This window comes from Macaca fascicularis, chromosome 1 (genome assembly GCF_037993035.2).
Source record: "Macaca fascicularis isolate 582-1 chromosome 1, T2T-MFA8v1.1".
In the NCBI taxonomy this organism is placed as follows: domain Eukaryota; kingdom Metazoa; phylum Chordata; class Mammalia; order Primates; family Cercopithecidae; genus Macaca; species Macaca fascicularis.
This window is the reverse complement of record NC_088375.1, coordinates 34,202,727-34,217,345: the sequence shown is the minus strand read 5'-3', so window position 1 is coordinate 34,217,345 and position 14,619 is coordinate 34,202,727. Positions and strand designations below refer to the sequence as shown.

General features: G+C 39.2%; 1 protein-coding gene across 2 annotated transcripts in view; it reads right to left on the bottom strand.

Moving 5' to 3' along the window:
* Positions 1 to 14,619, bottom strand: part of PAPPA2 (pappalysin 2) — a 303,262-nt gene that overhangs the window by 180,266 nt on the left and 108,377 nt on the right. For both annotated transcript variants that reach the window (XM_005540072.5, XM_074020862.1), the window contains one exon: positions 1,404 to 1,549. In XM_005540072.5, coding sequence (XP_005540129.3) covers positions 1,404 to 1,549 — 146 coding nt within the window. The remainder of the gene's footprint in view (positions 1 to 1,403; positions 1,550 to 14,619) is intronic.

The following is a 14,619-nucleotide window of genomic DNA, read 5'->3' as shown; positions in this document are numbered from 1 at the left end:
TAGATAAATCTGAATGCCTTCTTTGGTTTATAATGGATCCCTGGAAATATCAGGTCCTTACTTGAGGAACCTGACAGTATGCTATCAACACACGCAATGCTCTTGCCTTGGTAGCCTCAGGCCAACACTAACATCACAAATTTCTGATTTCTGATGTACTGAGAACTAAAAATACAGTTTAGTGATAAAAGGGCTCTAAAACTGAATCAGATACTATAGAGCCAATGAAACCCAGCTATGCATGCTAGCAAAGCATTTAATTTGGATTCTTACATGTTTGTCATTCATATATGTGTATATATACATTAGCATATATCCTCCATTTTCTGGTATATATAACCCTTTTGGATCTCAACCTGATTCACTCTGTGGATTTTTACCACCATTTCACACTTGAACAGCATTGAACAGCAACCTTTTTTTTTTTTGTCTATTGCTAACGCATTGCTCATCTTCCTCCTTCCCCAATCTACAACACTGGTTATCTTTTGAATACTTGCTCATATTTTCTATGATTGTCAAGTCAATATGTTCTAGACTTCACTATGACCAAGTATTTGACGTATACAGCATTATGTTCTATTACTTTAATTTATTCCTCTCTGCTTCTTATATGATTACTAGGAAGACCAACTTTGCAGTACCTTTTAAAAATCATTCATAAAATTGTTTCCAGTCTGTCTAACCATTCTTTTTCCAACACAAAATATTACTCTCAATTACAGTAACTTATTTTAAAATAAATTTTTATAGAATGCTATCTAAGACTTTTTGGAAATATATACTAATTACGTTCAATAATTACTCTTTATCCATATGTTTATAAAATGGATGTAATCACTCTTATTGCTTGCTCAGTAAGATTTCCCTTTATAATAATAAGACATTGTAAAAACGATTATCTTTCTTGTGTTCAGTAGTTGCACTTGGTGTTAAGGTATCCACTGTTTTCCCCAGTGAGCAGGCAAACCCCACTTTTTGAATTTCCTGGGATTTCCTCAGGAGTCCTACCATACAAGAAGCCCACCAGTCTTCTGGAACAGTGATCACTGTAAAGCAGGTTTCACAGTCCAGCCACCTTCTTGATAATTTGATAGTTCCCCACTTGGGGCTCTGCAAGACTTAAAATGATCTTATTCTATGCCAGCAATTTATTTTCACCTAAATTATAGATTCAGTCTAGAACATCCTGAACATTTGTCATTGCTTGCTCTAATACGTCTTACCTGTCTATATTGAAACATTTTGACAGGCTCTATCAAGAGCCACTCTCAGCGCAAAGCAGTTAATTCACTGTGTAAATTTACTTTTTCTCTGTCTTTCTTTTTTCCCCAAACTTATTTTCACAAGCTTCCTTCAGTCTTCTGTTTTTTCCTACCATGTTTGGTCTTCATTTCACTTACCCAAATGAGTGACAGCGTCCTTGTCCCAAGGCCAGGTGGCAGCACCTGCAAGGTCTTCCCGCACTGAGCTGGCAAAGTAGATGTTGAGGAAGTGAGTACTGTTCAGCTGCAGGGCCTCCTTCAGCTCCTTCACACTCATGTATGCCCTAGAGAGCGTGCAAGATGAGAAAATGTCACAGCAAAGAATTGGTACTTAGAGAATAGCAGAGCCAGACTTAATCAGATTCTAATGGCACTCCCAGCCAGCATTACCTTTTGAAGGGACATGGGGCAGAGACCAGCCTATCGTGAAGACCAGAAGAAAAGGCACTAATACACATTTGGGATGCTCATACCAATAAATAGCATAATGACCTTTTAAAACACTATAATGTTTGTATGAATACTCCATATTTAACATCATACTCAATTCCCCACCCTACACCCAGATTATTTCTTCAAGATAAACCTAATGATCCCATGAATTCTTTGTCTTGAGAATTATTCTCAGGCCACAGTGAAGAAGGCCTTCCAACTCTCAGTTTCTTGTTCTTTCCATCACACTGCATGATCCTTGAATTCCAGTTCAAACTCTTTTTCAGTGTATGCCTACTTCAAGCATTATTTTTTAAAAGAAAAAAGGAAATAGAGGATAGAAAACATAAAGTAAAAGAGGAAAAAATGAGATGAGTTAAAAGCAGGGAAGCACATAATAAAGCTACTGCAAAGAATAACAATTATATAGACATCTCTCTTTCTAGTCCCTTAATCCATAGAAACTCTACCGTACTCCTATTACCTTATGATATTTACCAAGTATGTTTATTGGTGACTTTGAAAGCACTAGGCAATATTATGTTTGCATTGATGCACAGAATTAAAGGTCTGTTAAAAACACATGACTTGTGGCTTATAGAAAAGGACACAAACATTTGGTCTCTTTCTAAACTCATATATAGTCAAAGACCTTTAGCTTCTCAGCATCAGTGAAACTTAAAACTTTACCATAAGCAAACAGGGTCTTTCTATTCTCACTGAAGTGTTATTTTAAGAAGGAACAACTAAACCAGAGCTCAATGGCCCCTTAGACTTACTAGATGCTCCCCACAGTGGCCATGGTCTGCCATTCCAGAGATAGGAATGTTCTTATCACAGCGTCAGCTGGGCAGACAGCCTGGCCACACAGGTTGGAAATTTCTTTTACAGATTATGCTTTGTTGATGCTATTCTAGTAGACAAGCTGCAGACACTGAAATCTACCGCCCCAGAAGCTCATGTTAGGACAGCATGACCCTTCCCCTCTAGCTTGCTCTGCCTCCCGACTGTTGATGCCATCTATTTCATCCAAGTGTAAGATGTGCTGGCAAAATCACCTGAGAAAGGGCAATCCCAAAGATTGTTTATTTGTTTTCTGGAACAGAACCAAATATAGGAATAAAAGGAAAGCCAAAAAAAAAAAGATCTTGCTTTAGAACGAAAGATGTTTAGGAGAAAAGACCTTTTAAAATACCATCTTTTATTGACTTATAATATCTTGGAAAACTAGCTCTCAGCTGCAAGAAATCACCAAACTCCAAGAGATGACGTCATATGTGATCGGGGGATAGTTCTCTTGTTGCTTTCCTGAAGACACAATGTTTTCTGAGTTGTTGCCTGGTTTTCCTGATACATTAGTCACATTCTCTTTTACTTTCTCCTTTATTAGAAATAAGTATAATTTCCTTTATTGATGAATTGATGGTTTGGGGGCGATGATATCAAGTGAGTCTTCAACGTGGAGATGTTTCAATAGGTCAGAAGATAGAGAGGGGAAGAGAAAAGAGAATAAAATAAATGAAAAGAAAAAGAAAGAGAAGAAAAGAAAAGAAGGGGGAAGAGAGAATCAGAGACTGAGCATGGGCTCAGCTCAGGGTACCAAGGAAGAAAAGCCATACCCTTTCTCTGTTCCTATTCTTGGATTCCAATTAAAATTGGGAGTTGGTAACTTGACAGCTTTCTCTCTCTTCTCTGCAGGCACTTCTCCAACCTCCCTGCTCCTGGCATGGCTTATTTTGGCTATCTGTGTGCTACTGGCTTCTTTGCCTGCCATCTAGCAGTCTTGGACACCATCCTCCCACCCTCCCTCAACCCAGCAGTTCCACTAATTTCTCTTGAGCAACCTCCAAGGGGCCTCCTCCTCCACCCCCAACCTCATTAGCTGGTTCTCCTCATCTTCCTTTTCTTCCTTGCCCAATCCTCTCTCCAGCCATAAATTACCCTTCCAGATCACAGTATTTATGTCATGCTGGTAGCAAACTGGGTATGGTTACTCAGACTCCTGTACTTCCTGGAGATAGAGATATACGTCATCAAGTATAAGGGAGAGAATAAATTTTAAAAATCTAGAAAGAGTCATTAACTGAATTGATAGAAGAAACCCTTATTTTGCTGGAAACAAAGACTACCGTCCAGACCTTCCTCTAAACCAGTGAGAGCAAACATGCAGAAGTCAGTGTGTCTGATTTGCATGCAGATTGCTCTGTCTACTGCAACACAGGTAACCATTTCAAAAGTTAATCGGAGCTAATGAAGATATATGTCTTAGCTTCTCAACCAATATGACCAGAACCCAGTTCATGGGCTTAGGATGAGAAAAAATGGACATTATTTTCAAATTTAGAGATTAGCACCTTACTTCAGAAATGATTAAGAGATAGACGTGCCATTCAAATTAGCTTAATATTCAAGGGAAGGCAGAATGCCACACATAAATGCAGTGAAATGCATAAAGGGCATGCATTGACCAGAACTTTGTATTAAAAGGGGATAAACTGCATTAATCTGCTTAATTTCTGCCAGGACCTACCTTTCCTCATGCTCTGTACACTCTAGATAAGGATACTCACTTACATGTCTCCCTGAAGGACTCAGAGTGACCAAAGTTATGTCTTGGTTTTTATAAATATTATCTCAGTAACAGGCTGTCCTTGGGGCTGACATATCAAGCTGTTCTGCCCCATTGCTCCAGCTTGTTAGTTCTGACATGCCCCAAGGAGAGTGCACATCTGCTTCACCATTCTATGACTGTCACCTACTGGTTTGGGATTAGCCATTGCCGGGTTTCTAGTCTACCATGTTTCATTGCCTCCCTGCCTTAGTGTATTCTCTCTGGCTTCTGCCATGCCCCTGACAGCTGGCTCTCCAGCCACATCCCAGTATCTAAATGTACACACAAACTGCAACTACTGCTTAGTTCCCAACTAAACAAAGTAAAAGTGTAGGAAAAGTGATTCTTTTTGCTGTAGTTTATTAGTCAGTTAAAAAACCTCGTTGTACATTGATAGAAATTATTCAAGAAGGAAGCCAGAAATAAGCAAAAGATCCTGAGCTGTCTGCTGTCTGAAGGAAGTTGAATCAGTATCAAAAATTGGCATGTAGAAAACAAGACATAAAGGATGGATGTGCACCTTGAGACTGGGACCCACAGCCCTACTTCCCACAGTCAGAGTAAACCCACGCCAAAGGAGGAGCCTGACCGCACTCCACAGTTGATACGGCAGCCACCTGCAGAAGGAAAACAGATACCTCTAAGGACCTTCAACCAATTCCCCTCACAGAAGCAACGTGTGCCTCATAGACATTTGGGTTTGGTTAATCCTAAGGCTTCCTGTCATTACTGTAAAATATGGTTCTCTATCCAAAATATGCAGGAGGGTCCCCTGCCATTCCCATCCCCTATCCACTCTCCCACTATGTCTCATCTTTCTAGGGAATATCACCTTTGACCTGATCCCCCACCCCATTCAGTGGGCCCACACCTTGGGACTTGTGGGCCCCTGGAAGCATTCTCCAGGCTGCTCAGTGCAACCTCAAACACATAGTTTTCTCTGTTCCTGTAAAATTCCTTTTGCTCTTAGGTGCATGGAACTCTACTCATCCCCATATACTCCTCACTTCCTTTCATTTTTTGTTTTCTGGTTACTGTTCTCTGGTTTCTGTTTTCTGGAGTAAAGAGTTCCGGTACCTGATTCCTGGGCTCTCCCCTTACTCCACCTCCTATCATCACCTGAGGAATTTCTTTTTTTTTTTTTTGAGACGGAGTCTCGCTTTGCCGCCCAGGTTGGAGTACAGTGGCCGGGTCTCAGCTCACTGCAAGCTCCGCCTCCCAGGTTTACGCCATTCTCCTGGCTCAGTCTCCCGAGTAGCTGGGACTACAGGCGCCCGCCACCTCGCCCGGCTAGTTTTTTTTTGTATTTTTAGTAGAGACGGGGTTTCACCGTGTTAGCCAGGATGGTCTCGATCTCCTGACCTCGTGATCCGCCCGTCTCGGCCTCCCAAAGTGCTGGGATTACAGGCTTGAGCCACCGCGCCCGGCCGAGGAATTTCAACACTTGCGTGAAGCATCCACTGAAAACAGTCTTACTCTCTTTTTTTTTTTTTTTTTTTTTTTTGAGACGGAGTTTTGCTCTTGTTGCCCAGGCTGGAGTGCAGTGGCACGATCTAAGCTCACCGCAACCTCCGCCTCCAAGGTTCAAGTGATTCTCCTGCCTCAGCCTTCCTGAGTAGCTGGGATTACAGGCGTGTGCCACCATGCCCGGCTACTTTGTATTTTTAGTGGAGACAGGGTTTCTCCATGTTGGTCAGGCTCGCCTTGAACTCCCAACCACAGATGATCCGCCCGCCTCGGCCTCCCAAAGTGCTGGGATTACAGGTGTGAGCCACCGCACCTGGCCAACACAGTCTTATTCTTGACCTCCCTATTTCTAATGATCTTCACTCACTTCCCTTTGCCTATCCATTCTCATTGTCACCCTTATTAAGATTTATTTATTTATTTTTCATTTTTAATCTCATGAAGATTTTCAGTTCCACTTGTCTGTACTTTCAATTGTTTATGGCCATCTCCTCTCCAGGGGTAATCTGAAATTTTCAATATTCTTCTTTTGCTCCTCTCACCTCAACTTTTCTATTTTCATGACTCTTAGTAGACGCTCATACCTCCTTCTTTGATGATAAAATCAAGCCCATTCATCATGAACTTTATCACTGGGTCACTGGGTCTCTCTCTCTCTCTCTCTCTCTCACACACACACACACACACACACACACACACACACACACACACACACATTTACTTCCTTACCTATTTGTATTCCCTTTCCCCGATCCCACAAGATGAGGTTTTCCGAGAAAATCCTAGCTAACACCCTGTCCTTTTTCTTCTTCCTTTCCAATTCAAACTTCTTAAAGGAATAATTTTTTCATCTCCCATTCACTTTTTTCCATGTGCCTCCTAATCCCACTATAATCTGGCTTTCATCTGTACCACTTTATCAAAATTGCTTTCATTGAAGTTATCATTGACTACTTAAGATTCTCTGCCCAGAAAATTTAAAAAAAAATCATTCTCTTATTGGAACTTCTTGTTGCATTTTTATATTATTAGTTATTTCTCCCTCCAAAAACTCTCTACTTCCTTTGCTTTCATTGCAATGCTCTTTCCTGGTTCTCTTTCTGCTTTAGAGACCAACAATCTCAGTCTGCATTGTGAGTTCCTCTTTTCCATTATAATTTTTAAAAGTTATTTCCCAGGGTTCTGTTTGTGGTCCATTCTTTTCTCACTCTCCATGCTCACCATTGGGAACCTTTCTATTCTTAAACTTCAAAGCACCATCACTATTCGAGTAACTCCCCAACATAAATGTAACTAGTACTACCTCTCCTCTAAGATTAGATTCTTGTTCTTTTCCTAGCAATTCAATATTTCTACCTGGTTTGTGCACAGAAACCTTGAAGTCAGCATGTCAGTGTAATTGGTGGTTCTATCTGAGTACAAAAGAAAGTCAGACAAAGTGAATTTCAATGCATCTGACATAATGTTCCAGCTGGTGAATCTGTTGACTTGTTTTTCCATGAGTAGATTTGCAAGAAGGATTGAGTTTTGGTTAAATACAGAGAAAATATATGCCTGTGTCCATGGAAAGATTTAAAAATCAAGGACAAGAGAAGGAACACATTGGCATTTTGTCCTCTACCTAATCTTACAAACTGGATTTTGAGATTTTTAGGAAGAAACTAAACTTCATAAAAAAAAATTTATAAATCCAGGATAGACAAGCAGTTCTGCTTGAAGTCCTAACAACAAAACAAAGTACTAATGAGGATAAGGGTTGCTGTCTCCATTTCTGGCAAGAATTAAGGGACATCAGCACCATTCTGACTCTTGAGAGTTTTACAGCCTTGGATTGCATCAGGTGCCAACTCTCTAAGGCCAGCTTTTCCCCAGAGAAATAGGGCAGCGCATCATCTGGAAATGCTGAGTGTCAGCAGACAAGGTAAATACCATTGCCAGTGTTGAATGGTAAATAGCAGGAGAGCCACGGAACCGGTGGGCATGAATTGCAAAGGCACACCTTTCCGGAGACTCCAAAAAGGTACACTGTATGAGGATAAGATTTTATAGTTACACATTGAGCTAATGTAATTTGACTGTTAATGGTAGTATGAGCTCATTCATGCCCACAGCATTATGTGGACTGTGGATATTCAGTTTCTCTAAGACAATGCTCACAATCTTCCCCATACCCATTTCTCCTCCCTGGTCCCTCTCTGAAGTGGTGCCACTTCGAATACTCTTTCTATGACACCAGTAGAAAACACAGAATTCCTCCCTCATTCCTTGCTCTCCTTCACTCCACCCCCTCAGTACAATCAACCAACTGCTGATGACCCCAGAAAGAAGAGACATGGTGGTGAATATTGTTTCCCTTCTGAAAGCCACACAAGAGACCAGACAGTATCATCACCAGAATATCATCAACCAGGAATATATTTGTTTCTTGAAATTCAAATATGGAAAACCTGACAAGACATTATACACAAAATATTAACTAATGTTTGCTGACTCATGTAGAAATGAATACTACTAGAAGCAAAATGGAATTTTCTCTAGAAATATTTGTGTTGTAAGAACTTGAGGTTGAAATAAAAGAAATAATCAGAGATTGAAAGGACTCAAAGTCTGGTGTCATAACACTTTAAGGTAGTCAGAATAATGCTCTCAAGGATGTCCGTGTCCTAGTCCCTGGAAGCTGGGAATATGTCATCTTACATGGCAAAAAGGACTGTTTAGATTTGACTAAAATTACAGGCCTTGAGACGAGGAGATTATTCTGGATTATCCCAGTGGACCCAATCTAATCACACAAGTCCTTAAAAGCACTTTTCCTACGTGTCATCAGAGAAAGAGATGTAGTGATGGAAACAAGATCAGAGAGAGCTAGAATGCAGGCTTTGAAGAAGGAGGAAGGGGCCCAAAGCCAAGGAATTCAGGCAGCCTTCAGAAACTGCAGAAAACAAAGCAGTAGATTGTCCTCTAGAACTTTCACAAAGGCACGCAGCCTTGTTGACATCCTGATCTTAGCCTAGTGAGATTTATGTTAAACTTCTGACCTACACAAGTACAATACATTCATGTAATCTTAAGTCACTTTGCTTACAATAACTTATTACAGCAAGAATTGAAAGCTAATACATCTCTTTTCACTTCAAAGTAATACCATTGGAAAATAAAAGAGCATAAAGAGAGTGAACATCTGGCTTTAAAAGATGGTATCAAAGGAAAATATTTGTTTAAAAAAAACCTCTGAGACCAGAATTATGGACTCAAGAGGAGGAAAAGAACGTACTCCACCACTCCAGGTTTTGGCAATATTTTACCCACCATATCAAGAGAGCCATATAGTAAAATTTATTTAGAAGGGTAGGATAAAAATAGATAACTCATCATTTACAGATACTTAGAAAGACAAAATATAAAGCACACAAAAGAAAAGTGTAGTGAAAGAGGTCCCCAGGAGAACTTGAGAGAAAACAGTCAAGAGGGAGCCAGTGTGTCTGGAGCACAGGCTCTCAGGCCGGAAGAACTTAGTCTCTAGGCTCACCTCCCCCACTCAATGGCTATGTGGCATTGGCAAGGCACCTGCCATCAATGTATCTCAGCTTCCTCAACTGTAAGATAGGAATAATAAAAATAACTATATGAAAATATAGTAACTAATACACAAATATATAGTTATAGTAACTAATGAAAATAACTACATGAAACCCACCTCATACAGTTATCGGCAGGTAAAAAATGGATAATATCTTCATAAATGTGACACTTTATAGTGTCACACATAAACATTCAATAAATTTTATTATGAATACCAATACCTATGGCTTCAAATATCTACTTAGCCAGAAACAAAGTTCAAATGTCATAATGTAGGAAAGCAAGTGTTATTTCCAAGACTTGGAAGAGAGCTAATCATAGCTTATGTCTAAGGAGCAGGTATACTTTGCTTAAAAGGTGCAACGGAATGGAGACAATCCCACAGTGCAGAGAGGAAGAAAGTATACTTCCATTCACGCCCTAAAGTCAATCCATGATGGGAACCTTTCAACAACAATAAAGTAGAAATGAAACTCTCCTGTGCACAAACTACCGTTGGCCTGGTAAGACACAGAGTAGTGTGGAACTTGCATTAGTGATTCTGAAACCTCCCAAAAGCAAGTTCCAAAATGGTCACAGAAGAGGGATACAGTGATTAACCCCAACCTCAAGTGAGATGATCCCTGCCTGAAGGCTGCTTCTGCTAATAGCAACAGCACCTCCAATAAATACTTTTCTTGACTCTCAAAAATTTCAAGAAACAACAAAGAGATATAATAGTTTGATTTTAATTCTCACTAATGAGAAATAACTAGCTGGTGATGTTGAGTGAGTAAATTTCCTTATTGAAATAAACCTCTATATTTTTAGTATTTATAACAGCTCAGGCTGATAACACTAAAATTTCAAGCTTTAGCAAATTAGATTTCCAAAAAGGAAATGATTTAATGCGTAGGACTCTCAAGGGGAAAATGGCCCTTTGGAGGTGGAAGGATAGAAACCTTAAAAATCAATTTAATCCTAGATTGTCCCAATAAAACAGAAAGGAGATATAAAGCATCAAAAAGAACCAGGTATTAAAAGAGAACTCTCTGGGAAGCTAAAATTTTAAGAGAACACGTGTAGATTTTGGAAGGAGTAATAGCATAAAATGGTTAAAAATAGAGCAAAAAAATAAAGCCTTGAACCAACATAAGCATGAAAAAACACAAAGAATGATAAATTTTAAAATGTATTTGTTTCAGAGCATTGATAAAAATATAATATACTGATACAGAAGGGAAAAGAAAAACAACCTGAACTCTTAGAAATCTGCCTTGCTACCAAGATGAATAATTATGAAAATGGAAATCCGCTCAATAATTTATTTACCTGGTACCATTTATTTACTACTACTAATAATAGTGATCACAATTAATTCAGTCCCAACTGTATGCCACATGCTTTGTATATATTTTCTCCTGTAAATCTCAAAACAACTTTATGAGGTTAGCACAATTACTTCATTTTACAGAAAAGAAATTAAGGCTTTCAGAGGTAAAGTGTCTTCCCCCAGATCACATAGATTGTAAGTTTTGGAGGAAAGTTTTAAACCTGGATTCCTCTAATTCCAAAGCATGCATTCTTTCTTCTAACCTTAAATTGGTTTCCCTTATTATCTGCAAGTCACTGTGCTAGACCCTGGCAATGAAAAAATACAGAAGACATGGCTCTTGTTTTCAAGGAGCTCAGTCAATGAGCAAGACAATTATGTGAACAAATAATTAAAATACAATGTGACAGGCACCATAATAGAAGTGTGTACAAAATTACATGAAAGAACAAAGGACAGAGTGAAAAATATGCTTAGATAATCAAACATTAATAAGACACTTATTAATGTGGTAGATCTTGTGTATTAGTCAGCACATAATTATTCCACCTTCCTTCTAGTCTGTCTCACTGTTCTGGAGGACAGAGAAGCTAAATTTTACATTTCTCCAGCTCCTTTGCACCCAGGGATTTGGAGGAGATTTACAGTCTACCATCAGTAGCTCTTCATGTTAGAGCTAAAAGGTGACTGTGAGATGATCACCTTGCTTCTCACTGCCTTCACTGACTTTGCCTGCAATGGCTGGGCAATAGTGTTCTGGCATCCAGCCATGAGCAATATGGGTCTTCAGAGACAAGCTATGGGGCAAACCCTCTTTGCTGGTGTGGATCTATATAGGCACAGCATGACTTAGCGATGACATCAGTGGTTTCTTGATCTCCAGACAGCTGCTGGCCAGCGTGTCCCTGAAACTGGCAGTTCTAATGGAAGCTTCAGAATTCCCACCTCCCTTTCTGTGGCAGGTATAGCAGCTCCACTTACAGACCAGTTCCATAATCTTACTCTGAGAGATAGTTCTAGATATCCAGCCTAAATTCTACTACTCTAGCCCTTACAAAGATTTTGGAAGCAATTCAATTCCTGTATTTAATCCCTTTTCGGTTAAAATAGCTATAGTGGTTTCTGTTTTTTGCAACTATATCTTGACTGAGTCAGAGACATTATTCCAACTGTGTTTTCAATATTTGATATTCATTCTCGTGGTAGAAAGGTCAGGAAAGATATATTTAAGCAAAAGAACAATGCAACAAAGAGAAATTACAAGTGATAGCTGACTGAAGAAATAGTGCGAGAACTGTTTTTGAATGAATCAGTCTCCAGAATCATAGGAGTTACTCATAAGACCCCAAAAAGATCTGTTTTGGTGTTTATATAACAAATAATTCCAATCTTTGTAGATAATAGAGTGATGCAAGGAGGCTAAAGACTGAAAGATATTTCAACTGCTGATACAGGAAACAGGCGAGATTTGGAAACTATAAATTAGTCAGCTCAATGTCAATTCCCAGAAATATTTTCAAGGCATTATTAAATAAACAAATTTTTACTACTTAGACAAGGAAGAAGTAATTACTGGAACTATCATGAGCTCACCAGGAACAAAGAATCATGCAAAACGAATCACATTTTATTGTTGTTGTTTTGATTATTTTGTTGAATTTTCTAGAGCAAGACACTGTTTTGGAGAGTGTACCCTTGATTCAACAGGAAGTTGGATAAATCTCTCATGAGATCTTTATAAGGAGGGTGGAAAACGTGTATAATTATAGTTTTTTTTTAAATTTTTTATTATTTTTTGAGACGGAGTCTCACTCTGTCCCCTAGGCTGGAGTGCAGTGGCCGGATCTCAGCTCACTGCAAGCTCCGCCTCCCGGGTTTACGCCATTCTCCTGCCTCAGCCTCCTGAGTAGCTGGGACTACAGGTGCCCGCCACCTCGCCCGGCTAGTTTTTTGTATTTTTTAGTAGAGACGGGGTTTCACCGGGTTAGCCAGGATGGTCTTGATCTCCTGACCTCGTGATCCATCCGTCTCAGCCTCCCAAAGTGCTGGGATTACAGGCTTGAGCCACCACGCCCGGCCTATAATTATAGATTTATAATAACTCACACTAAATCCTGGGACTGTCCCCAAAATAGTTTTTATATACCTAGACCCGATATCTGTATTTGCCCCTATTTCATTCAGTAATTTAATCAATGTCTTGCAGTAATTCATACGATGTAAGTTTGTCAAATTTGCAAACAACATGACTGTTAAATTGGCCTCAAAAAAGTTATAATTATGAGAGTAAACTCAGAAAGTAAAATCTAAAAGTTTCTGATGTAAAAAATCTACACTTAAGCACACACACACGTAAACAACTACTAAAATACAGCATTAGAAACTCTGGGTTTAACACCAATCAATGGGAGGAAAATGCCTATAGCTTTCAGTTGCCAACAGTGTTCCATGGCTCTCCTGGGGGAAAATGTATAGACTCTTAGGCTGCAATCCTAGGCACAAACACTGTGTACTGCCACGAACAGATCTGTCCTGGATCAATGCTATGCTTCTTTAAGGACATTACAACTTTGGAAGACATGCCCAGAAGAGGTATACTAAAAAGGAGGAAAATCTGGCAACCATGCCATGGGAAGAATAGTAGAAGAAATGGTGCACATGTAGTCTAGATGCCAGGGGTGGGGGCAATCTTAAAATTGTTTAAATATTTGAAAGTTGATTTCATGTAAGAGCCTCACTCTGTGCAGCTCCAGAGGAAAAAACTGGGGCCAATGAGCAAAATTATACACATCCATATATTGCCTCAGTATACAGAGAGCCTTACCAAATTATAGTTGTTAAGAAATTACATCCCTAACACTAGAAATATTTAAGCAGCAGCTAATGGGTTATTTGGCAGATATATTAAAAAGATAAGTTCTTATATTAAGCAGAATACTAAATTGAACCATCCTTCAAATTCTGAATTGTCACAATCTTGAAGATTAAACACATTCTCATTATTTCAATGATTATCTTAATACAAATGATTTATGTATCTGTATATCCTCTTTTTAATTTTCTTATACTTTTTGAATGCACCTACTGGGGTAACTATTGTTATGAGTTAAATGTGTGCCCCATAAGATGTTGGAGTCCTAACCCTGAATACCTGTGAAGATTGCCTTATTTGGAAATAGGGTCTTTGCAGATAATCAAGTGAAGATGAAGTCATTAGAGTGGGCCCTAATCTAATATGACTATGCCCTTCTAAAGGGAAATTTGGACACAGGAACAGATTCCCATAGAGGGAAGATTATGTGGAGACACAGAATGAATGTCAGCTACAAGCCAAGGAATGCCTGAGACTACTAAAAGCTAGGAGAGGAACCTGGGACAGAATCTCCTTCACAGCCCTCGGAAAGAACCAAATCTGCTGATCTTGGACTTATAGCTCCAGACCTGTGAGACAATACGTTTCTGTGGTTTAAGTCCCCCAGTTTGTGGGGCGTTGTTACAGCAGCCCTAAGAAACTAATATAGCCCTCATGACCTCAGTCAACAGGTCATATATCTCATTAGTATAATCTTCCTACCCAACCCATATCTCCATTCTTAGTTTTCTTTTTTATTCATGCCATAAAAATTCTGCTAGTTGCTTAGCTTAAGCTACAGCTAGACACCTATACATCCAAATATTTACTAAATTCTATAGAATTTCCTTTCCCAAAGTCTAATGTATAATATATCTGCATTTTTCCTGTCCCACTGCCACTATCTGGAACAGATTCTTTATTTCTGATGTTCAATAATGTCTTCTTATTTTTCTGTCTCTAATATCACATCCATTCTAGTCCACCCTGTACAGCATCAAAACTGATGTTCTTCTGTTTACTCTTGATACCCCATGACTTACATAATAAATAACTTAGATTTTCTTTTAGTTTCCTTTGCTCAGGTATGGCCAGCACC